Source organism: Manis javanica, chromosome 11 (assembly GCF_040802235.1).
Source record: "Manis javanica isolate MJ-LG chromosome 11, MJ_LKY, whole genome shotgun sequence".
Classification (NCBI taxonomy): Eukaryota; Metazoa; Chordata; class Mammalia; order Pholidota; family Manidae; genus Manis; species Manis javanica.
In genome coordinates, this window is record NC_133166.1 from 67,528,844 (window position 1) to 67,552,728 (window position 23,885).

General features: G+C 37.7%; 2 protein-coding genes across 2 annotated transcripts in view; both read right to left on the reverse strand.

The window, feature by feature from the left end:
* AGBL2 (AGBL carboxypeptidase 2) overlaps positions 1-19,093 on the reverse strand; it is a 111,273-nt gene extending 92,180 nt beyond the window's left edge. The window contains 4 exon segments of the mRNA XM_073217722.1: positions 15,874-16,020; positions 17,078-17,141; positions 17,397-17,528; positions 17,714-19,093. Of these exon segments, the coding sequence (XP_073073823.1) occupies positions 15,874-16,020; positions 17,078-17,141; positions 17,397-17,432 (247 nt within the window). The 5' untranslated portion in view covers positions 17,433-17,528; positions 17,714-19,093.
* Positions 19,094-19,239: 146 nt separating this feature from the next.
* Positions 19,240-23,885, reverse strand: part of FNBP4 (formin binding protein 4) — a 42,749-nt gene continuing 38,103 nt past the window's right edge. The window contains exons 16-17 of the mRNA XM_017664291.3: positions 22,178-22,335; positions 19,240-20,282 (exon numbers count right to left, since the gene is read on the reverse strand). Coding sequence (XP_017519780.2) covers positions 20,192-20,282; positions 22,178-22,335 — 249 coding nt within the window. The 3' untranslated portion in view covers positions 19,240-20,191. The remainder of the gene's footprint in view (positions 20,283-22,177; positions 22,336-23,885) is intronic.

Genomic DNA, 23,885 nt, shown 5'->3' on the forward strand with positions numbered 1-23,885 from the left:
TCTCACTGTGATACGTGGCCTGCTGCACCTTCCTCCTGCCCTGCCAGCACCAGCTCGCAAACTGGAGGTCCCTGTCCTGGCATCAGGCCTACCAGAGGTAAGCCTCGCCAATAGCAGCTACAGAAGAACAGAGGCTTACACCCATGTGCTGGCCCACTGGTTCTGACAGTGGAAACAGGCACTGCAACTGGGAAACTGAAAACAGCTCTTTCCTTCACCCAGGTACCAGCACTGTTCCCCTGCGAACCCCAACACCACTCCAGGGGCTGAGCAGCTCCAGAGACTAGAGCTTCTGGGCAGTAGAGAGTGACATATACAAATATGACATGTTAAAGGAACCTGGTTCAGACCAAAATCTCACAAACCCCAGAAAAGGGGCCAAATGAAACTGAACTCACCAATCTTCCTGAAATTGAGTTCAAAGTAAAAATCATAAACATGTTCATGGAGGAACAGAAAAATATTCAAGAACTCATGAACGAATTTAGGACAGAGATTCAATCATAAAGAAATTTCATATCATAAATGAAACATACAATGGAGGTATTTAAAAGTAGATTAGATGTAGTAGAAGAGACGGTAAAGGGCAAAGAAATTAGAGAAGAGAAATACAAAGAGCCTCAGGCACAGAAAGAACAAAGGATATCTAAGAATGAAAGAATATTGAAAGCACTGTGTGAGCAATCCACATGGAACAATATCTGTATTATATGGGTACCAGAAGAAGATGAAGAGAGAAAAAGGGATAGAAAGTATCTTTGAGGAGGTAATTGCTGAAAACTTCCCCAATCCAGGGAAAGAGATAGTTTCTCAGGCCATGGAGGTACACAGATCTCCCAACAAAAAGGACCCAAGGAAGACAACACCAAGACATATAATAATTAAGATGGCAAAGATCAAGGATAAGGACAGACTTTTAAAAGCAGCTAGAGAGAGCAAAACGATCACATATAAAGGAAAACCCATCAGGATATCATCAGATTTCTCAACAGAAACCTTACAGGCCAGAAGGGAGTGCCATGATATATTTAATGCAATGAAACAGAAGGAACTTGAACCAAGAATACTCGACCAGGCAAGATTATCATTTAAATTTGAAGGAGGGATTAAACAATTTTCAGATAAGCAAAAGCTGAGGGAACTTACCTCCCACAAACCACCTCTGCAGTGCATACTGGAGGGACTGCTATAGATGGATGTATTCCTAAGGCTAAATAGCTGTCACCAGGGGAAATAAAACCACAGCAAAATAAAACAATTACTAAGGATATGCAAAATCAAATCAACTGTACCCAAAGTCAATTAAGAGATAGCAAAAGAATACAGAATATGATACTTAATATATAAAGAATGGAGGAGGAAGAAAAAGGTGGAAAAATAAAAAAGAACCTTTATGTTGTGTGTGTAATAGCATACTATGAGAGTTGTTAGATTGTTAGATCCTAAGGAAGTAACCTCTGAACCTTGGGTAACCACGAACCTAAAGTGTACAATGTCAATAAGTACATACCTATCGATAATCACCCTAAATGTAAATGGTCTGAATGTACTAATCAAAAGACATAGAGTCACTGAATGGATAAAAAAACAAGACCCATATATGCTACCTAAAAGAGACTCACTTCAAATCCAAAGGCATACACACACTGAAAGTAAAGGGATAGAAAAAGATGTTTCATGCAACTAATAGAGAGAAAAAAGCAGGAGTTGCAGTACTTGTGTCAGACAAACTAGACTTCAAAACAAAGAAAGTCACAAGAGACAAAGAAGGACATTACATAATGATAAGGGTGTCAGTCCAACAAGATGATATAACCATTACAAATATCCATGCACTCAACACAGAATCACCTACATATGTGAAGCAAATACTAAAAGAATTAAAGGGGGAAATAGAACGCAATGCATGCATTTTAGGAGACTTCAACACACCACTCACTCCAAAGGACAGAACTACCAGACAGAAAATAAGTAAGGAGACATAGGCACAGAACAACGTATGTGAACAGATGGACCTAACAGACATCTACAGAACATTCCATTCAAAAGCAACAGGATACACATTCTTCTCAAGTGCACATGCACATGGAACATTTCCAAGAATAGATCATAAACTAGGCCACAAAAAGAGCCTCAGTAAATTTAAAAAGATTGGTATTATTCTACCCACGTTCTCAGATGATAAAGGTATGAAAATAGAAATAAATTACACAAAGAAGATGAAAAAGCCCATAAACACATGGAGGCTTAATAACATGCTCCTAAATAATCAGCGGATCAATCACAAAATAAAAACAGAGATCAAGCAAAATATGGAGATAAATGACAATAATTATTCAACACAGCAAAATCTGTGGGACACAGCGAAGGCTGTGCTAACAGGGAATTATATTGCAATACAGGCCTACCTCAGGGAAGAAGAACAATCCCAAATGAACAGTGAACTCACAATTAACAAAACTAGAAAAAGAAGAAAAAAAGAGGCCCAAAGTCAGTAGAAGGGGGGACATAATAAAGATTAGAGCATAAACAAAATTGGGAAGAAAAAAACAATAGAAAGAATCAATGAAAGCAGGAGCTGGTACCTCGAGAAAATAAACAAAATAAATAAATCCTAGCCAGACTTATAAAGAAAGAGAGAGTCTACACACATAAACAAAATCAGAAATGAGAAAGGAAAAATCACTATGTACACAACAGAAATACAAAGACTTACAAGAGAATACCATGAAAAATTATATGCTAACAAACTGCATAACATAGAAGAAATGGACAACTTTCTGGAAAAATACAACCTTCCAAGGCTGACCCAGGAAGAAACAGAAAATCTGAATAGACTACCAGCAACAAAATTGAATTGGTAATCAAAAAACTACCTAAGAACAAAACTCCTGGACCAGATAATGTCACTGCTGAATTTTATCAAACATTTAGAGAAGACCTAATACCTATCCTCCTTAGTTTTCCAAAGAATAGAAGAGGGAATACTTCCAAACTCATTCTATGAGGCCAGCATCACTCTAATCCCAAAACCAGACAAAGACACCATGAAAAAAGAAAATTACAGACCAATATCCCTGATGAACACAGATGCAAAAGTACTCAACAAAATATTAGCAAACCCAATTCAAAAATACATAAAAAAGATCATCCATCATGATCAAGTAGGATTTATTTCAGAGATGCAAGGCTGGTACAATATTCGAAAAGCCATCAAAATCATCCACCACATCAACAAAAAGGACAAAAACCACATGATAATCTCCATAGATGCTGAAAAAGCACTTGACAGAATTCAACATCCATTCATGATAAAAACTCTCAACAAAATGGATATAGAGTGCAAGTACCTCAACATAATACAGGTCATATATGACAAACCCACAGCCAACATTATACTTAACAGGAAGAAGCTGCAATCTTTTCCTTTAAGATCAGGAACAAGGCAAGGATGCCCACTCTCCCCACTTCTATTCAACATAGTTTTGGAGGTCCTTGCCTTGGCAGTCAGACAACACAGAGAAATAAAAGGCATGCAGATTGGTAAGGAAGAAGTTAAACTGTCCCTGTTTGCAGCTGACATTACATTGTACATAAAAAACCCTAAAGACTCCACTCCCAAACTACTAGATCTAATATCAAACTCAGCAAAGCTGCAGGATACAGAATTAATACACAGAAATCTGTTGCATTCCTGTACACTAACAATGAACTAGCAGAAAGAGAAATTAGGAAAGCAATTCCATTCACAATTGCTTCAAAAAGAATAAAACACCTAGGAATAAACCTACGCAAGAAAGTGGAAGACCTATACTCTGAAAGCTACAAGACACTCATGAGAGAATTTAAAGAAGATCCAATAAATGGAAACACATTCCGTGTTCATGGATAGGAAGAATTAATATTGTCAAAATGGTCACCTGCCTAAAGCAATCTACAGATTCAAGGCAATCCCTATCAAAATACCAACAGCATTCTTCAACAAACTAGAGAAAACCATTCTAAAATTCATATGGAATGACAAAAGACCCAGAATAGCCAAAGCAATCCTGAGAAGGAAGAATAAAGCAGGGGGGATTACACTTCCCAACTTCAAGCTCTACTACAAAGCCACAATAATCAAGACAATTTGGTACTTGCACAAGAACAGACCATAGACCAATGGAATAGACTAGAGAGCCCAGATAGAAACCGAAGCATACATGGTCAATTAAGATATGAAAAAGGAGCCATGGATATACGATGGGGAAATGACAGTTTCTTCAACAGCTGGTGTTGGCAAAACTGGACAGCTATATGCAAGAGACTGAAACTGGATTATTGTCTAACCTCATACACAAAAGTAAATTCACAATGGTCAAATACCTGAATGTAAGTCATGAAACCATAATACTCTTAGAAGAAAACAGGCAAAAATCTATTGAATATAAAAATCTCTTATATGCATCTCCTCAGGCAAGGGAAACAAAATAAAAAATGAACAAATGGGACTACATCATGCTAAAAAGCTTCTGTACAGGAAAGGACACTATCAGCAGAAAAGGCATCCTACATTATGGGAGAATATATTTTGTAAATGACATATCTGACAAGTGGTTAACATCCAAAATATATAAAGAACTCCTACACAGCAACACCCATAAGCAAATAACCCTACTAAAAAATGGGTGTAGGATATGAACAGACACTTCTCCAAAGAAGAAATTCAGATTGCCAACAGGCACATGAAAAGATGCTCCACATCGCTAATTATCAGGGAAATGCAAATTAAAACCACAATGAGATATCACTTCACACTAGTTAGGATGGCCAACATGGAAAAGACTAGGAGCAGCAAACGCTGGCAAGGATGTGGAGAAAGGGAAACCCTCCTACACTGTTGGTGGGAATGCAAAGTATTTCAACCATTGTTGAAAGCAGTATTGAGGTTCCTTAAAAAACTGAAAATAGAAATACCTTTTGACCCAGGAAATCCACTTCTAGGAATTTACCCTAAGAATGTAGGATTCCAGTTTCAAAAAGACATATGTTCCCCTATGTTTATCGCAGCACTATTTACAATGGCAAAGAAATGGAAGCAACCTAAGTGTCCATCATTAGATGAATGGATAAAGAGTAAGTGGTAGATATACACAATGGAATATTATTCAGCCATAAGAAGAAAACAAATCCTACCATTTTCAACTACATGGATGCAGCTAGAGGGTATTATTCTCAGTGAAATAAGACAGGTGGAGAAAGACAAGTACCAAATAATTTCACTCATCTTGGAATATAAGAACAAAGCAAAAACTGAAGGAACAAAACAGCAGCAGACTCACAGAATCCAAGAATGGACTAAGAGTTACCAAAGGGAAAGGGACTGGGGATGTTGGGTGGGAAGAGAGGGATAAGAGAAATAAAGGGCATTACAATTAGCACACATAACATGGGGGCAGCACAGGAAAGGCAGTATAGCACAGAGAAGACAAGTAGTGACTCTGTACTATGTTACTACGCTGATGGACAGTAACTCTAATGGAGTATGTGGTGGGGACTTGATAATTGGGGGAAATCTAGTAACCATAATGTTGCTCATATGATTGTATATTAATGATACAAAAAAATTTCAGAAAAAAATCAGTGAAAGCAGGAACTGCTACTTTGGGAAAATAAACAAAATAGAATAACCCCTAGCCAGACTGGTCAAGTATTTTGGAGAGTGTACACACATAAACAAAATAGAAACAAAGAAGGAATAATCAGTATGGACACCACAGAAATACAAAGAATTAGTAGAGAATACTCTGGAAAATTATATGCCAATATATTGGACAACCTAGAAGAAATGGACAACTTTCTAGAAAAATACAGCCTTCAAAGACTGACCCATCAAGAAACAAAAAATCTGAACAGACCAATTACCAGCAATGAAATCGAGGTGGTAATCAAAGAACAACATAAAACCAAAAATCCAGAACCAGATGGCTTCACAGCTGAATTCTACCACACGTTTAAAGAGCTAATACCCATTCTACTTAAAGTAACCCAAAAGTAGAAGAGTGGGGAATACTTTCAAACTCATTCTATGAGGCCAGCATCACTCTAATACCTAAATCCGACAGAGATAAAACAAAAAAAGAAAATTATGGCCCAATATCCCTGATAAACATAGATAGAAAAATCCCCAACAAAATATTATCAAACCAAATCCAAAAATACATCAGATAGATTATCCATTATGACCATGGAGGATTTATTCCAGGGATGCAAGGATGGTAAAATATTCATAAATCAATCAATATCACACACAAAATTAACAAAAAGGTTAAAAACCACATGACCATTTAAATAGATGCTGTAAAAGCATTTGACTAAATTCAACATTCATTCATGATAAAAACTCTCCGCAAAATGGGTATAAAAGGCAAGTACCTAAACATAATAAAGGCTATATATGACAAACTCATAGACAACATCATACTTAATGGTGAAAATTTGAAAGCTTTTCCTTGTAAGATCAGGAGAAAGACAAGGATACCACTCTCACCACTGTTATTCAGCTAGTAGTGGAGGTCCTAAATAGGGCAATCAGACAACACAGATAAAAAGCATCCATACTGATAAGGAAGAAGTTAAAACTGTCTCCATTTGCAGATGACATTATATTATACATAGAAAACTATAATGAATCCACCAAAAAACTATTAGAACTAATAACTGAATTCAGCAAAGTTGCAGTATACAAAATTAACACACAGATATCTGTGGCATTCCTATATACTAATGATGAACTAGTAGAAAGAGAAATCAGGAAAACAACTCCATTTACAATTGCATCAAAAAGAATAAAATATCTAGGAATAAACCTAACCAAGAAGGTGAAAGACCTATACTGTGAAAACTGAGATACTCATGAGAGAAATTAAAGACACCAATAAATGGAAATCTATCCCATGCTCATGGATAGGAATAATTAATACTGTTAAAATGTCAATTCTGCCCAAAGCAATTTACAGATTCAATGCAATCCTTATCAAAATACCATCAGCATTCTTCAATGCAATAGAACGAATATTTCTAAAAATCATATGGAACCACAGAAGAGCCTCAATAGCCAAAGCAATCCTGAGAAAGAACAAAGCTGGGGGGATATGCTCCCTGAGTTCAAGCTCTATTACAGTTATAGTAATCACAATAGTTTCATACTAGAAGAACAGACTTATAGGACTTATAGAGTAATGGAAGAGAATAGATAGCTGAGATATAAACCCACATATATATGGTCAGTTAACATACAATAAAGGAGCCATGAATATACAATGGGGAAAAGGCAGCTTCTTTAATAACTGGTTGAGAAAACTGGACAGCTACCTGTGAGAGAATGAAACTGGATTACTAGATCAAAGACCTGAATGTAATACATGAAACTATAAAACTCTTTGAAGAGAACACAGGCAAAAATCTCTTTAATATAAGCATGAGCAACATTTTTTCCTAGACAGATCTCCTTGGGCAAGGGTAACAAAATAAAAAATGAACAAGTGGGACTACATCAAACTAAAAAGCTTTTGTACAGCAAAGGACACAGTCAGCAGAATAGAAAGGCATCCTACAGTATGGGAGAATATATTTGTAAATGACTCATCTCATAAGTAGTTAACATTCAAAATATATAAAGAATTCATACACCTCAATGCCTCAAAAACAAATAACCCAATCAAAAAATGGGTGTAAGACATGAACAGACACTGGTCTAGGGAAGAAATACAAATGGCGAACAGGCACATGAAGAGATGCTCCACATCACTACTCATCAGGGAAATGCAAATTAAAGCCACAATGATGTATCACCTCACACCAGTTAGAATGACCACTATCCAAAAGACAAGAAACAACAAATGCTGGCAAGGGTGAGGAGAAAGGGGAAACTCTCTACACTGTTGGTGGGACTGCAAATTGATGACTACTGTGGAAAGCAGTATGGAAGTTGCTCAAAAATCTGAAATTCAAAATACCATTTGACTCACGAATTCCTCTCTTAGGAATTCACACAGAGGAAAAAAATCCCTGATTTGAAAAGATATATGTACCCTTATTTTCACTGCCATATTATTTACAGTAGCCAAGATATGGAAGCAATCTAAGTGTCCATCAATAGATGAATGGATGAAGAAGTGGTACATACACACAATGGAATATTACTCAGCCATAAAAGAAAAGAAATCCTGTTGTTTGCAACAACATGGATGGCTCTAGAGGGTATTATGCTCAGTAAAATAAGGTAGGTGGAGAAAGACAAATACAATATGATTTCACTTATCTGTAGAATATAAAACCAAAGCAAAACAGAAGGAAAAACACAGCAGTAGACTCATAGACAAAGACACTGAGAAGTGCCTAGCAGTTACCAAGGGGGAGGGTCTGGAGTGGATGCAGGTGTTGGGGTTAGGGGGATAAATGGGCACAATAATTAGCAATCACAATATAAGTTCATCATGGGGATTGTTGAACCACTCTGATGTACATTTCAAACGAACATAAGATTGTATATGAATGATAGTTCAATTAAAAAAAAGAATTTTGCCCAAATTTAAGAATTAAAAAACTGGCACCCTGATATATATATATTTTGGTATCATTAATCTACAATTACATGAGGAACATTATGTTTACTAGGCTCCCCCCTTCACCAAGTTCCCCTGACTAACCCCATTACAGTCACTGTCTATCAGCGTAGTAAGATGCTGTAGTCACTACTTGTCTTCTCTGTGTTGCACATCCCTCCTCGTGCCCCCCCCATTATATACATGCTGATCGTAATGCCCCCTTTTTTTCCCCCCACAATATCCCTCCCTTCCCACCCATCCTCCCCAGTCCCTTTCCCTTTGGTAACTGTTAGTCCATTCTTGGATTCTGTGAGTCTGCTGCTGTTTTCTTCCTTCAGTTTTTTCTTTGTTCTTATACTCCACATATGAGTGAAATCAGTCGGTACTTGTCTTTCTCTGCCTGCCTTATTTCACTGAGCATAATACCCTCTAGCTCCATCCATGTTGATGCAAATGGTAGGATTTGTTTTCTTCTTATAGCTGAATAATATTCCATTGTGTATATATACCACTCTTCTTTATCCATTCATCTACTGATGGACACTTAGGTTGCTTCCGTTTCTTGGCTATTGTAAATAGTGCTGCAATAAACACAGGGGTGCATCTGTCTTTTTCAAACTGAGCTGCTGCATTTTTAGGGTAAATTCCTAGAAGTGGAATTCCTGGGTCAAATGGTATTTCTATTTTGAGCTTTTTGAGGAACCTCCACACTGCTTTCCATAATGGTTACATTCCCACCAGCACTGTAGGAGGCTTCCCCTTTCTCCACAACCTCGCCAACATTTGTTGTTGCTTGTCTTTTGGATGGTGGCAATCCTTACTGGTGTGAGGTGATATCTCATTGTGGTTTTAATTTGCATTTCTCTGATGACTAGCGATGTGGAGCATCTTCTCATGTCTCTGTTAGCCATCTGAATTTCTTCTTTGGAGAAGTGTCTGTTCAGCTCCTCTGACCATTTTTTAATTGGGTTATTTGCTTTTTGTTTGTTGAGGTGTTTATATATTTTGGATGTTTCAGGTCTGTCATTTATGAATATATTCTCCCATACTGTAGGATACCTTTTTGTTCTGTTGATGGTGTCCTTTGCTGTACAGAAGCTTTTCAGCTTGATATAGTCCCACTTGTCCATTTTTACTTTTGTTTCCCTTGCCTGGGGACAAATGTTAATATCCAGGAGATTTTTGCCTATGTTTTTTTCTAAGAGTGTTATGGTTTCATGACTTACATTCAGGTATTTGATCCATTTCAAATTTACTTTTGTGTATGGGGTTAGCAATGATCCAGTTTCATTCTCTTACATGTAGTTGTCCAGTTTTGCCAACACCAACTGTTGAAGAGGCTGTCATTTCTCCATTGTATGTCTGTGACTCTTATCATATATTAATTGACAATATATGTTTGGGTTAATGTCTGGAGTCTCTATTCTGTTCCACTGGCCTGTGGGTCTGTTCTTGTGCCAGTACCAAATTGTCTTCATTACTATGGCTTTGTAGTAGATCTTGAAGTTGGTGAGCGACATTCCCATTTTATTCTTCTTTCTCAGGATTTCTTTGGCTATTTGGGGCGTTTGGCAGTTCCGTATGAATTTCTGAACTATTTGTTCCAGTTTGTTGAACAATGCTGTTTGTAGTTGGATAGGGATTGCATTGAATCTGTAGACAGCTTTGGGCAGGATGGCCATTTTGATGATATTAATTCTTCCTAGCCAAGAGCATGGGATGAGTTTCCATTTGTTAGTGTCCTCTTCAATTTCTCTTAGGAGTGTCTTGTAGTTTTCAGGGTATAGGTCTTTCACTTCCTTGGTTAGGTTTATTCCTCGTTATTTTATTCTTTTTGATGCAATTGTGAATGGAATTGCTTTCCTGATTTCATTTTCTGCTAGTTCATCATTAGTGTATAGGAAAGCCACAGATTTCTGTGTATTAATTTTGTATCCTGCAACTTTGCTGAATTCAGATATTAGTTCTAGTAGTTTTGCAGTGGAGTCTTTAGGGTTTTTTATGTACAATACCATGTCATCTGCAAATAGTGACAGTTTGACTTCTTTACCAATCTGGGTGCCTTGTATTTCTTTGCTTTGTCTAATTGCCATGGCTAGGACCTCAGGTACTATGTTGAGTAACAGTGGGGAGAGGGGCATCCCTGTCTTGTTCCCAATCTTAGAGTAAAAGCTTTCAGCTTCTCACTGTTAAGTATAATGTTGCCTGTGCGTTTATCATATATGGCCTTTATTATGTTGAGGTACTTGCCCTCTATGCCCATTTTGTTGAGAGATTTTTTATCATGAATGGATGTTGAATTTTGTCGAATGCTTTTTCAGCATCTATGGAGATGATCTTGTGATTTTTGTCCTTCTTTTTGTTTATGCTGTGGATGATCTTGATGGATTTTTGAATGTTGTACCATCCTTGCATCCCTGAGATGAATCCTACTTGGTCGTGGTGTATGATCCTTCTAATGTATTTTCGATTTCAGTTTGCTAATATTTTGTTGAGTATTATTGCATCTATGTTCATCAGGGATATTGGTTTGTAATTTTCTTTCTCGTTGGGGTTTTTACCTGGTTTTGGTATAAGGGTGATGCTGGCTTCATAGAATGAGTTTGGGTGTATTCCCTCCTCTTCTATTTTTTGGAAAACTTTAAGGAGAATGAGTATTATGTCTTCTCTGTATGTTTAATAAAATTCCACGGTAAATCCATCTGGCCTGGGGGTTTTGCTCTTGGGGAGTTTTTTGATTACTGCTTCAATTTCATTGCTGGTAATTGGTATGTTTAGATTTTCTGTTTTTTCATTGGTCAGTCTTGGAAGGTTGTATTTTTCTAGGAAGTTCTCCATTTCTTCTCGGTTTTCCAGCTTGTTAGCATATAGGTTTTCATAGTATTCTCTAATAATTCTTTGTATTTCTGTGGGTTCTGGCGTCATTTTTCCTTTCTCATTTCTGATTCTGTTGATGCGTGTTGATTCTCTTTTTCTCTTAATAAGTCTGGCTAGGGGCTTATCTATTTTGTTTATTTTCTCAAAGAACCAGTTCTTGGGTTCATTGATTTTTTTCTATTGTTTTATTCTTCTCAATTTCTTAAATTCTTCTCAATTTTAATTATTTCTTCTCTGATCTTTATTATGTCCCTCCTTCTGCTGACTTTAGGCCTCATTTGTTCTTTTTCCAATTTCGATAATTGTAACTTTAGACTATTCATTTGGGATTGCTCTTCCTTCTTTAAATATGCCTGGATTGCTATATACTTTCCTCTTAAAACTGCTTTTGCTGGGTCTCACAGAATTTGGGGCTTTGTGTTGTTGTCATTTGTTTCCATATATTGCTTGATCTCCATTTTAATTTGGTCATTGATCCATTGACTATTTAGGAGCATGTTGTTAAGCCTCCGTGTGTTTGTGAGCCTTTTTGCTTTGTTTGTGCAGTTTATTTCTAGTTTTATACCTTTGCAGTCTGAGAAGTTGGTTTGTAGAATTTCAATCTTTTTGAATTTACCGAGGCTTTTTTTTGTGGCCTAGTATGTGGTCTATTCTGGAGAATATTCCATGTGTACTTGAGAAGAATGTGTACCCTGCTGCTTTTGGGTGTAGAGTTGTATAGATGTCTGCTAGGTCCATCTGTTACAGTATGTTGTTCAGTGCTTCTGCGTCCTTATTTTCTGTCTGGTGGATCTGTCCTTTGGAGTGAGTGGTATGTTGAAGTCTCCTAAAATGAATGCATTGCATTCTATTTCCTCCTTTAATTCTCTAAGTATTTGTTTCACATATGCTGGTGCTCCTGTGTTGGGTGCATATATATTTATAATAGTTATATTCTCTTGTTGGACTGACTTTATCATTATGTAATGTCCTTCTTTATCTCATTACTTTGTGTTGAAGTCTATTTTGTCTGATACAAGTACTGCAACACCTGCTTTATCCTCCTTGTTGTTTGCATGAAATATCTTTTTCCATCCCTTGACTTTTAGTCTGTGCATGTCTTTGGGTTTGTGGTGAGTCTCTTGTAAGCAGCATACAGATGGGTCTTGCTTTTTTTATCCATTCTATTACTCTGTGTCATTTTATTGGTGCATTTAGTCCATTTACATTTAGGGTGATTACTGAAAGTTATGTACTTATTGCCATTGCAGGCTTTAGATTCGTGGCTACCAAAGGTTCAAGGTTAGCTTCTTTACTATCTTACCATCTAACTTAATTTGCATATTGAGCTATTATAAACACAGTCTGATGATTCTTTATTTCTCTCCCTTCTTATTCCTCCTCCTCCATTCTTTTATATGTTGGGTGTTTTATTTTCTGCTCTTTTGTGTTTCCTTTGCCTGCTTTTGTGGGTATTTGATTTTATTTTTTGTCTTTAGTTAGTATTTGGTCTGCTTTCTTTGCACGATTTTATTTTCTCTGGTGACATCTATTTAGCCTTAGGAGTGCTTCCATCTTGAGCAGTCCCTCTAATATATCCTGTAAAGGTGGTTTGTGGGAGGCAAATTCCCTCAACTTTTGCTTGTCTGGGAATTGTTTAATCCCTCCTCCATATTTAAATGATAGTCATGCTGGATACAGTATCCTTAGTTCAAGGCTCTTCTGTTTCATTGCATTAACTATATCATGCCATTCTCTTCAGGCCTATAAGGTTTCTGTTGAGAAGTCTGATGATAGCCTGATGGGTTTTCCTTTGTAGGTCACCTTTTTTCTCTCTCTGGCTGCCTTTAACATTCTGTCCTTGTCCTTGATGTCCTTGATCTTTGCCATTTTAATTATTATGTGTCATGGTGTTGTCCTCCTTGGGTCCCTTCTGTTGGGAGTTCTGTGTGCTTCTGTGGTCTGAGCGACTATTTCCTCCCCCAGTTTGGGGAAGTTTTCAACAATTATTTCTTCAAATACACTTTCTATCCCTTTTTCTCTCTCTTCTTCTTCTGGTACCCCTATTATGTGGATATTGTTCCGTTTGGTCACAGTTCTCTTAATATTCTTTCATTCCTGGAAATCCTTTTATCTCTCTCTGTGTCAGCTTCTCTGTGTTCCTGTTCTCTGATTTCTATTCCATTAATGGCTTCTTCCACCTCATCCATTCTGCTTTTAAGTCCTTCCAGAGATTGTTACTTCTGTATTCTCCCTCCCAACTTTATCTGTTGGCTCTTGCATATTTCTCTGCAGCTCCATCAGCATGGTTATGACCTTTATTTTGAATTCTTTTTCAGGAAGATTGGTTAAATCTATCTCCCTAGGTTCCCTCTCAGGGGATGTCTGTGTGATTCTTGTCTAGATCAAATTCTTCTGCCTTTTTATGGCGATAAGAGGTAGTTGTGGACTGTTGGCATGTGTGTCACCTGGGAGAACAAAGTCCCTTCCCACTTGCTCTTTGTCTTTCTGTCCTGCGAGAACGGCAACCCCTGCAGCTTGTGCTGGGCAGCTGTGCGCCGATGGTGTCTCTGAGTCTGGCCCAGGCAGCTGCAGTGGAGGCTCTGTGTGGGCTCTGTGTGTGTGTCTGGTCTCAGGCTGCCCCTCCACTATGGCGGGGCTGCACTGGAAGGGGAACAGGAGGGAGGCTGTTTATTGCCATGAGGGGCCTCAGAGCTGCGCTGCCACCCAGGGGGTTAGGACACCCAGAATTCCCCGGGATTCCCAGCTGCTAGGCTGAGTGTGCTGGGTCGCTTCCGTCTAGCTGTGAGGCTCCTGTCCCTTTAAGACTTTCAAAAAGCAGTCACTTTTTGTTTGTTTTAGGGGTGCTGGCTTTGGGATCCCGCTCGCAGGTTTTACTGTACCGTTGCCCTAGTATCCAGTGCAGCACGCACTGTGTGTCTGTGCTCCCAGTGCAGATGACTAGGGCTGGGTATTTAGCAGTCCTGGACTCCCACTCTCTGCCCTCTCTGACTCCTCTCCTCCCCCTGGGGAGCTGGGGTGGGGGGTGCACTAGTGCCCTGCCTGGCTGCGACTTGTATCTTACCCCCTTCGTGAGGTCCTGGGTTCTTGTAGGTGTAGATATAGCCTGGCTGTTCTCCTATATCTTCTGGTCTCTCTTTTAGGAATAGTTGTATTTGTTGTATTTTCAAAAATATATATGGTTTTGGGAGATTTCCTCTGCCCTACTCACACTGCCATCTTGGCTCCTCTTCCCCTGATATTTTGATTTGTATCTTTAATTGGAGGTGAAGTTGAGCATGTTTTTATAAGTTTATGGACTACCTATGTTTTTCTATGAACTGCTTGTTCGTGTCTTATGCCCATTTTTCTATTTGGTCATTTTTGACATATTGACTTGTAATAGCTGTTATGTTAAGAAAATTAATTCTTTGACATATTTGCCACAAATATTGTTCAGTTTGTTATATACTCCATTAATGATACTTTTTCTATACAGAAGTATAAATTTTGGTGGAAAAATTATCAGTGTTATATTTACAGCTTTTTGGTCTAGTGTTACTAAGGTTTTAACTAGAAAAGGAAAACAGTCATATTTGCATATAAAAAAGAAAAAACCTCTGTTTTGTGGAAAATGGATTGGAAAAGAACAGTATGGAAAAGAAGCAGCCAAGGGACCACAATTACAGAGGTTGTTTCGATAGAGTGAAAGGATGGTATGGGGCTGGGGAGAATGTGGAGAAAAAAGAAGTAGATTGATGTTGGGTTGGATATGTATTAAGAAATTTAAATGCACTCCTGTCCTTGGATTCCAAAAGAAACCTGTGGAATTCCTGTGAAAAATTATTTCTGCTTAAGCTAGCTGGATGGTTTCTACCACTCATATGCAAAGAGGCTTAATAAATACATCCATCAAAGCTGTGTGAAAAAAAGCTCTGTTAAGTCATGTTCTCCTTAATACCTGGAGGAGTTGGTAAAGGCAACGAGGGTTCCAGGGATCAAAGCTGTGTGAAAAATCAATGTGTTACTCTTGACCAAAGAGTCTTAAATTTTCCAACAATTTAGAGGAAGATAATCTAGAACATACATTATTTTTTAAAATTTAAGTATTGTTGAAATACAATCTCATATTGGTTTCAAATGTACAACACAGTGGTTCAACAGTTTACCCATATTATTAAATCCTCACCCCCTCTAGTGTGGTTACTATCAACATAGAAAGATGTTATATAATCATTACTATACTCTCCAGAGAACATACAGTATTTTAATTTAAATCTACAATCCAAAGAAGATCTAGAGGGAACATTTTTGAGTAATGTAAGAAATAGGCCAAGGTTGCTTCCCTGTCTTCTCCCATGTTAAGCCATGTTCTCCTCAATACCTGGAGGAGTTGCTAAAGGTAATGAGGATTCCAGGGATCACATGCACAGATTATTATGCAAAAGCTTCTCTTTTTACAGGGGTCCTGGTATCAAATCATCTCTTTTCCCAAAAGAGCCACTCAGTAGGTATTGAGGATTATTCTTCCAAACATGCTGGTGTGTAGCTGAGTGTGGTAAACTGCCTCTCTGAGCTGAAAAAAGGCACTTTAATTAAAGGCTGGTTCATAAACTCTACACCTAGGTCAATACCAAAATTACTAATACCCAAACTGCCACTACTTCTATCACCATCTACCTCCACAAACCTTTGCAATGAATACATCTTATTTTCCAAGGAGCTTTCACATTCCAATTTACATGAGTTAAGCATAATTTTCTCCATTTTACAGTGAGGAAGACTTGAGGAGCAGCATGGTATAATGGAAAGAGAATGGGCACGGAGGCAGAAAGACCCAGTAGCTACAAGAGCAGCCAAGAGAGCCACAGCCAAGTGAAAGCAGGTATTTAGAGTGGCAGTGGAGCCCTAATGCCCAAAGCTGCTTTGTTTTGAGGGCTCTCATGAATCTGACAAACTGGAAATCTAGTTTTAACAAATTAGTAATCACTTAGAAAATGACATAATTAATAAAAAAAGTTTAGTAAGGTCAATAGAAGTAAAATCAACATGAAAACTGAATTTTATTTCTAAATACCAGAAGAAAAAAGAAATGTAAAAAGATAATATATATAGTATAAAAATGTGAAGTTCTATGAAAAAATTCTAAGTCTTTATTAGGACACATTAAAGAAGACCTAAGTAAATAAAGAAATAGACTATTTGTAGATTGGAGAACCCAGTATTGTAAAAGTCTCCTGTCTTGTGAAATTTGATCTATCGATTCAGTGCAATCCCAAAATTTTAAAAATATCACAAGCTAATTCTAAAATTATACACAAAAGGCAAGAATAACCAAGACATTTTTGAAAACAAGATGGGAGGGTATATCTTTCCACATACCAAAGACTATTTTTATGTTATATGGCAAAATTAAGAAAAGATAGCATTGGTGGAAAACAAACTTGCATATATGGACATTTCAGAAATGACATAGCCTATCAATGGGGAAAGGAAGTACTTTCTAGTTCCTTTCTGCTTTCACTAATGGTCCTGGAAAAATTAGTCATTAGTTTATCTAAGCTTAACTCTCAGTTAATCAATTTACTTCATGAACCCAGGAAAGGTGATGCTACATAAGAATGAAATTATACCTTTAAAGAAGCCATAGTACTGGAGGTGACGGTACATAAAGTCTTCATAGGGATCAGGAAGAGTCTGTGAAAGGAAAGGCCAACTCAAACAGGAAAAGTCCTTTAAAACAACACTGAACTCTTGGTAATAGGCACACAAGCACTGTCCAGAGGGCAGTAGACCTAAGAACGTCTGTAAACAAATCCGGAGAAAGACATTCCTGCAAATTATTCTATCTTGGGGGTCAAGATCTCCGCCTAGAAAAAGGTATCACCGGAATATATCATATGATCAACTATTGTACTTCTGTGGAGTTCCTGAAGAGGGGTGTGTACCGACCTCCTGCTTGAGTTCTGTTTCCAATGCTGGGAACATGTTACTTCTGCGTGGTATGCTCAAGACCAGTCAATGACACCGGTATCCAGCCACAACCCCTGCCCAGTTTCCAAAGGGCAACTGATTACATAGAAGCTAAAAATAAAAAAAACAAGTCAACTGAAAAAACTGCGGATATTCACTCCCCGCTCCGCTCCACAGCTCTCACGCGACTAGAGCAAACCCTTTCCGCATCGCTCCCTCTTCCCTGCCAACCCAACCTCTCCTCAGACAAACAGGCCCTTCTGGCTGGTGGATCCCGCTGGGATGCCCGAGCGCACCTGAGGAATCACGGAGCACGTCTCATCTTCCAGTCTCCTCCCGCGGTCTCGGGACCCTTCCTAGCTTCATGCTTCCCTTTCTCTTTGGAGGGCGATGGCCACCACTAGGACACCGCAGAAAAGGGAAAGAAATGAGAATGGAAAGACCCGGTTAAGTCATTTGGGAGTAGATGAGAAAGAACGGTCAGGGGCCCGGAAAACGGAATTCAGGGGCTCAGAGATTCCTGGTCCAGGGAAGGTAGTAAGGGGCAGTTTCCCCGAAGCGTCGGGGAAGGGCGCGCAGATTTCCTAGGAGAGCGGAGGGCAGGGTGCGACCGTCTTCGCGCCCTGGCCTGTACGGGGCAGCAGGGGTGGGCACGGCGCCAGAGAAAAGCTATGCAGGGCGGAAGGCCAAAGGCCACGGCACGGCAGCTACAAAGGCCGGGCCAGCTCCGGACAGACGAGACGCGTCTCGCCCAGCCGCCACCGCTTTCGGCGAGGGTCCCGGTAGCCTAGCAACTCAAGGGCGTAAGCTGGAAGGAGGGGCTGCCAGGCGCTTCCGGAGTGAAGCCCCGCCTTCAACACTGGGTAAAGGGCACTTGCCCGCGGCTGGAGACCGAATTTGGATTCATCTTCCCTTCTTACGATACTGCAGTCCCGCTTCTGGACAATCGAAACTGGATCGATGAATACAACGCCAGTAGTCTCAGCATATTTCAAACCTCTTTTCCGTTCCTTTGCTTTAGGTAACTGTTAGGTATTGTTCAAAGGGAGCTGCTTCCCCCCTTTCACCTGATAAATGTCCACCCCATAGTCAGAACCTTCTATATTGAAAGAATGCAAGAAACAAAAAATTAAAACCACACGTTTTACCTATCAAATCGTCAGATTTTTAAAAATGCTCCATTCTGGTAGGATAATAAATGCTCAGCTGCTCTGCAGCAATTCCTACAAGTCTGTAAAAACTGTTAGGCAGTTAAAGCAAAGACTTTAGTGACTAGTTGATAGCCTTTACTAAGTCCAGAAAGTTACTCTGTGCAAATTATAAAAAAAACAATTTGTATACGAAAAGGTCATACCGATATTTGCATAATGGTAAATAATATCCAACACACTAGCATACATGACACTGATTAAGTAAACATTTAAATCACATGCATATAAATATACTGGAATAAAATTCAACTATTGTCATCTTTGGTTAACTTTATATGAATATAACCATAAGTATTATAATTAGAGGCAAAAGCTAGAAACTTTTTTCTCAAACTGTAACATTACATCACTTCCAAGATTTAAGTAGGTCAAACACTAGATAATACTAGAGTAAAAGTTCCAAAATTTAACTCATATAGCACTTTCTAGTACTAGAAGACTGTTTTTCTAACCCCACTCCCCCGCACCTCTAAACTGACTCAAGATCCTGCTGCTCTTCAATGTTTGTGGACACCTTATACTGTATTTGATTAGAAAAAAACAAGAATTGATTTAGTCTTGGTTACATAATCGTGAGCAACAGGCTTAGAAGAGCAAAAGGATAACCAATCACAAGTATAAAAAAAGCTTTATTAGTGCATATATACAAATTTACAAGGTCAGAAACTGGAGAAATACAGCTTTAAAACACAACTTGCCTTTTCTTCAGTTTAAAGTGACTTTTACCTGATTGTGATACAACAGAATCTACAGAACAGTGAACTGCATTTTAAATACTGGAATTTTATGAAGAGTACATTCACACATAAAAGGGAGGCAAATTTTGGAACAAGGTTAAGACAATGGAGTCACATTAATACATACAATGGCTCTTGTTACATTTACTGCCACGTATGGGAGGGAGAAATTCTCAAAAACAAAGACATGAACACCTGCTGCTGCCTGTATTGAAATTTAAATATGCCACCTAGTATGTGAAATGACTGTGCTATCAGCTGTAGAATTTGTGAGAAAGAGTAAAGAGCATGGCCATCTGTCAACAAAAGGTAAACAACCTGATATATACTTCAGCACTTAAGAGATGACAGTTTAGAGGAACAGGTCAGAAAGAGATTGATGATCCCAATTAAGCAAGGTAGAATACAGAGCTGCCTTCTTAATTGCACTTGTTCCGGAATTTAAGTTAATGAGAGAGCCACACTAGGCACTAAGTGAGTCCCTAGTAGTTAAGAAAATTCTTCACTTTTCGTCAGTGAGCCCTCTATAGCAGTGTCATATTTATGAGCCACATGTTTCAGACTGATGAAGTTAATGTACCTAACTAACATGCTGAGTTTGACAGTATGAGAACAAAGGCAGTAAACATTACTCCAGCAAAACACTCTCCAGCAAAACAGAAAACATTACATTTCACAAATGTGAAAATTTTGTATGAGTAAGCTCTTGTCCAGGAAATTCATATGCTCTCCCTCATAACATTTATAGTTTATTGACAACTGTAAAACTGGTTTAAGACTCTGAACATGGAATAAGTCAGTAATAAAAATTAAAAAGAATTTTAAATTATGTGTTTGGAGCCATTTTCCTTCTCTTCAGTCTTGCTCGCCAATCCTCAGGAAGGGCTTCAAAATTAGCATTTCTCTCTGCCATGCCACTGTGAAAACAATATACAGATTACTTCACTGGAAAAGAAAAATATGAAACCATTCGTTTCCTAGCAAATAAAAGCTTCTAACAAACTGAAATTTATCACATCTATGTCCATAAAAATACTTCAAGTTTCTCAGTTAAGTGCCAGTATATACTTCATCCAATTCTCATGGGTCAACCAAAGACACACATACTCTGTTTTATGTATATATGTTCATATTTATTTTTATGTATTTCCAATAACCATTAAAGCCACAATGAAGGAATAAAACATACTCTTGTAAAAGTTTTTCTTGGTTCCTAGGAAGTATGATTCTTTAAGGAAGATCTATTTAACCCTCAATATACCATCAGGGACCTTATACTTTTTGAGATTCTCTTTTGATCAGTTTTAACTATTTGTGAAGGACTGTATCTTATGGTTTAGTCACTCATTTAAAAAATATGTTAAAACTCGGATTCTATCTTGCATTTGCCAGAATGGGAGCACTAGATTTTTTCACAAATCTAAAATAATTTAAGATAAATACAGGATCTTCATGATTTCCCCCATCATCTTCAGATAGTTTGCTATTTCATCATTGTAGGAATGAATCATAACTCAATACCTAGCAATACCAAAAGGAGCTAAAAAAATAAAACTAAATAATGAAATCATCTACAAAAATGATGCAAAAGTGAGATAAACTGTCACTTATAGTATCCATCCCCCAATTTTCTTGCCGATTGCCCAAAATGGTGCATTTCTAGATCTTATGAAGACATCTTCATAATCATCTTTATTCCCCCTCACAAATATTGGACAAACCAGAGGATGCATGCCAAGACATAGACAGCAGCGCTGCAGATTCTAATTAAGATGGTAAAATTGATCAAACTATGAATGTTAAAAGGACCACATACTAGATGAATTTTCTCAAATTTAAGACTGATGAATGAATAACATATTTCTAAGGACAAAAAGGAAATATAGTCTTCTCACTCAAAAGGAACAACTTTATCAGCCAACACTTCATAACAAGAACCTGGATCTAATTTTCCTAAAAAAGATATGTTAACAGCAATCTGTCAGGTTTTAAGATTCTCTATGCTACAATTTGATAGATTTGTAAGGGGACAAATGCTGAAAGATGGTGTGTAGTGACTAGAGAAAAACAGAAATTTTAGGAACAAAAAAAATTCACTGGCATGACCACTCCAACTGGTATTTATGTATCTAAAAATGAAAATATTTTGAACTATGAAGCAAAGAAAGACAGCTATCCTCTCCCAAATGTTTTCGTTAAGTACTGCATTTGTGATGTCACAAGTGCAAAAACCAGAAGTGATGACAAGCTAAGAACCTATCAAAGATGAATTTGGAACCTGGCATCACTATGAGATGACTTATGTTCCCGGTTGTGCATGACAACTGGGCAATTAGTTGCATTCAGAGAATGTTGTTCATTTCAGTATGTATACCTTCAAAACAAGTAGCAATTTGGGTTAGTTTGTTTTAACACATACTGAAATGATAATTTCTAATGATGTTTTCTCTCCCCACCCTTTTTTTTTTACCTCTATTATTTGTAAAATAAATTCTTAAAACTACATAAAAGGGTCTATTGAATGTAGACAGTAAATGGAGATGACTACTTTTCTTGTTATAATGAGAATTAAGACAGTCCCTTGCCTAAAATGAATGATCAGTGGAAGCATTACAGCTCTGATATTTCTGGTTTTGAAAAGAGCCATGGCCATTATTTTTATATGGAAACAAACTTTCTATGAATTAAAAACTGTTTTAGATATTAGTCTGTAATCAATACCAAAAATTAAAGGCTGTCATTTTAAGAATACAACTGCTCTAAAATAGCAACTACAATTACCACAACCCATTCCTGGTTTGTTTCTTTGTACCTGACCAGCTGCTGCTGCTTCCACTCTTCAATTCGCTTCTGTGCAGTTGATTCCCGGTCTTCTTCACTGGAACTAGAGTTCTCCTCTTCATCTAACTCACGCTGGATACTCTGCCACTTCTTTACCAGAGATGGCATTTTGGTTTTACTCTTCTTTGCCTGAAACAAAGGTAAAAGGTCAGAAAAAATGTAATATATAAAATAAGGAAATGAGTCCTCCTCCATATAAGATCAGGATCTTTTTCCTAGTTCTAAGGAGTAAGTGGAATTTGAAATCAAGAGAACACAGAAAATAAACACCATTTAAGTTCATGCCAGAAATTTTTACCAACTCTAAACATAATACTTGGTTAAAAACCTAAGAACATAAATGTGGTATTTTATGAGATCAGGTCAGAAACAATTTCTTTAGTCTCCTTATTCTATGGTATTAAAAACAATTGCCCTATCTCATCTCAAAATCAGTGTTCCGTTTTAAAAATTTTAAACAGATGCAGTGTTCACATCAAGTGAAAAATAGAGCTGAAATAAATGACCAGCTTTCTTGTAAAGAGCAACAAAGTCAACAACAATATTAAATACAAAAAAAAAAAAGAAAAAACCCAAGGAGATATATCAGAAGAGCAATGATGGGATTAGTTCTAAGAGGAGGTATTAGAATAAATCTTATTCTTCTTTTGGTTCACCTTCATTTTCTAAATTGTCTATGTAAGTATGATCTTTAGTAAGAAAAAATACTTGTGATATTCACAGAAAGAGTTATATATTCAACATGGTTTGCTCTATCCTTCCAATCAGTGGCTCTCTAGCAAAGAGGACTTCCTTGGCCACCCTATCTGAAAGCACACCACCTCCCAAAGACTGCTTTCTATCCTCTTACACTGTTTATATTTTTACACTGCATTTTAAAACACGGAGCATGTATTTGCTTACCTGTCTCCCCAGTCCCATCCCCTCTCTCCCCCAGCCCACCAGAAGGGAAGCTCTACAATAGCAGAGATTTTGTTTCATTTACTACTAAATCCCAAGCTCTTAGGGATAATACCTAACAAATAGTATGCCTTTAATATATACATATACATATATATATACATAAACATATAGACATCTGTAAGTAGTTATGTGAAATTAGAGAGCCACTGAATCAGACATTGATAAATCCAATTTTTATCCCTGTATTTTTAAAGAGGAGCAGAGCTGTGTGCTTAAAGGCTAGACCAGGTTATAATCACAAGCAGGCACTCAAGTGGTAGGTATGATTGAGTGCTGTGTTCACATTGAGGACTGGGTATAGGGGGCCCAAGCTGTTTATCCTGCCTCACTTTAGACACATTTCTTGATTAAGTCCCCCAAAGTCTGAGAAAATAAGATTAACATTTTCAGTCTTCTTTGATTATTTGGCTCCCTGCTTAATACCCTATTTTGACTATCACTGACAGTTCTTAACTTTTGGGGGAAATGAATGCCCATCTATCATACTTAGACCTTCAGCTTCACACACCTTCCCACATTCCATTCTGTTATTTCAACTGTAGTACACCCTGACCCCACTGTATATGCACCCTTCTAACAAGCTCCAACACAGCCCATTCCGGGTCAGCATGGAACCCACTGAGTAAAAAGTAACATGAATTAATAACAGTCAGTATGTAGAGGGATCACTGGGATAATAACCTTTCACCAAACATCTGCAAATATGATTAAAAAAC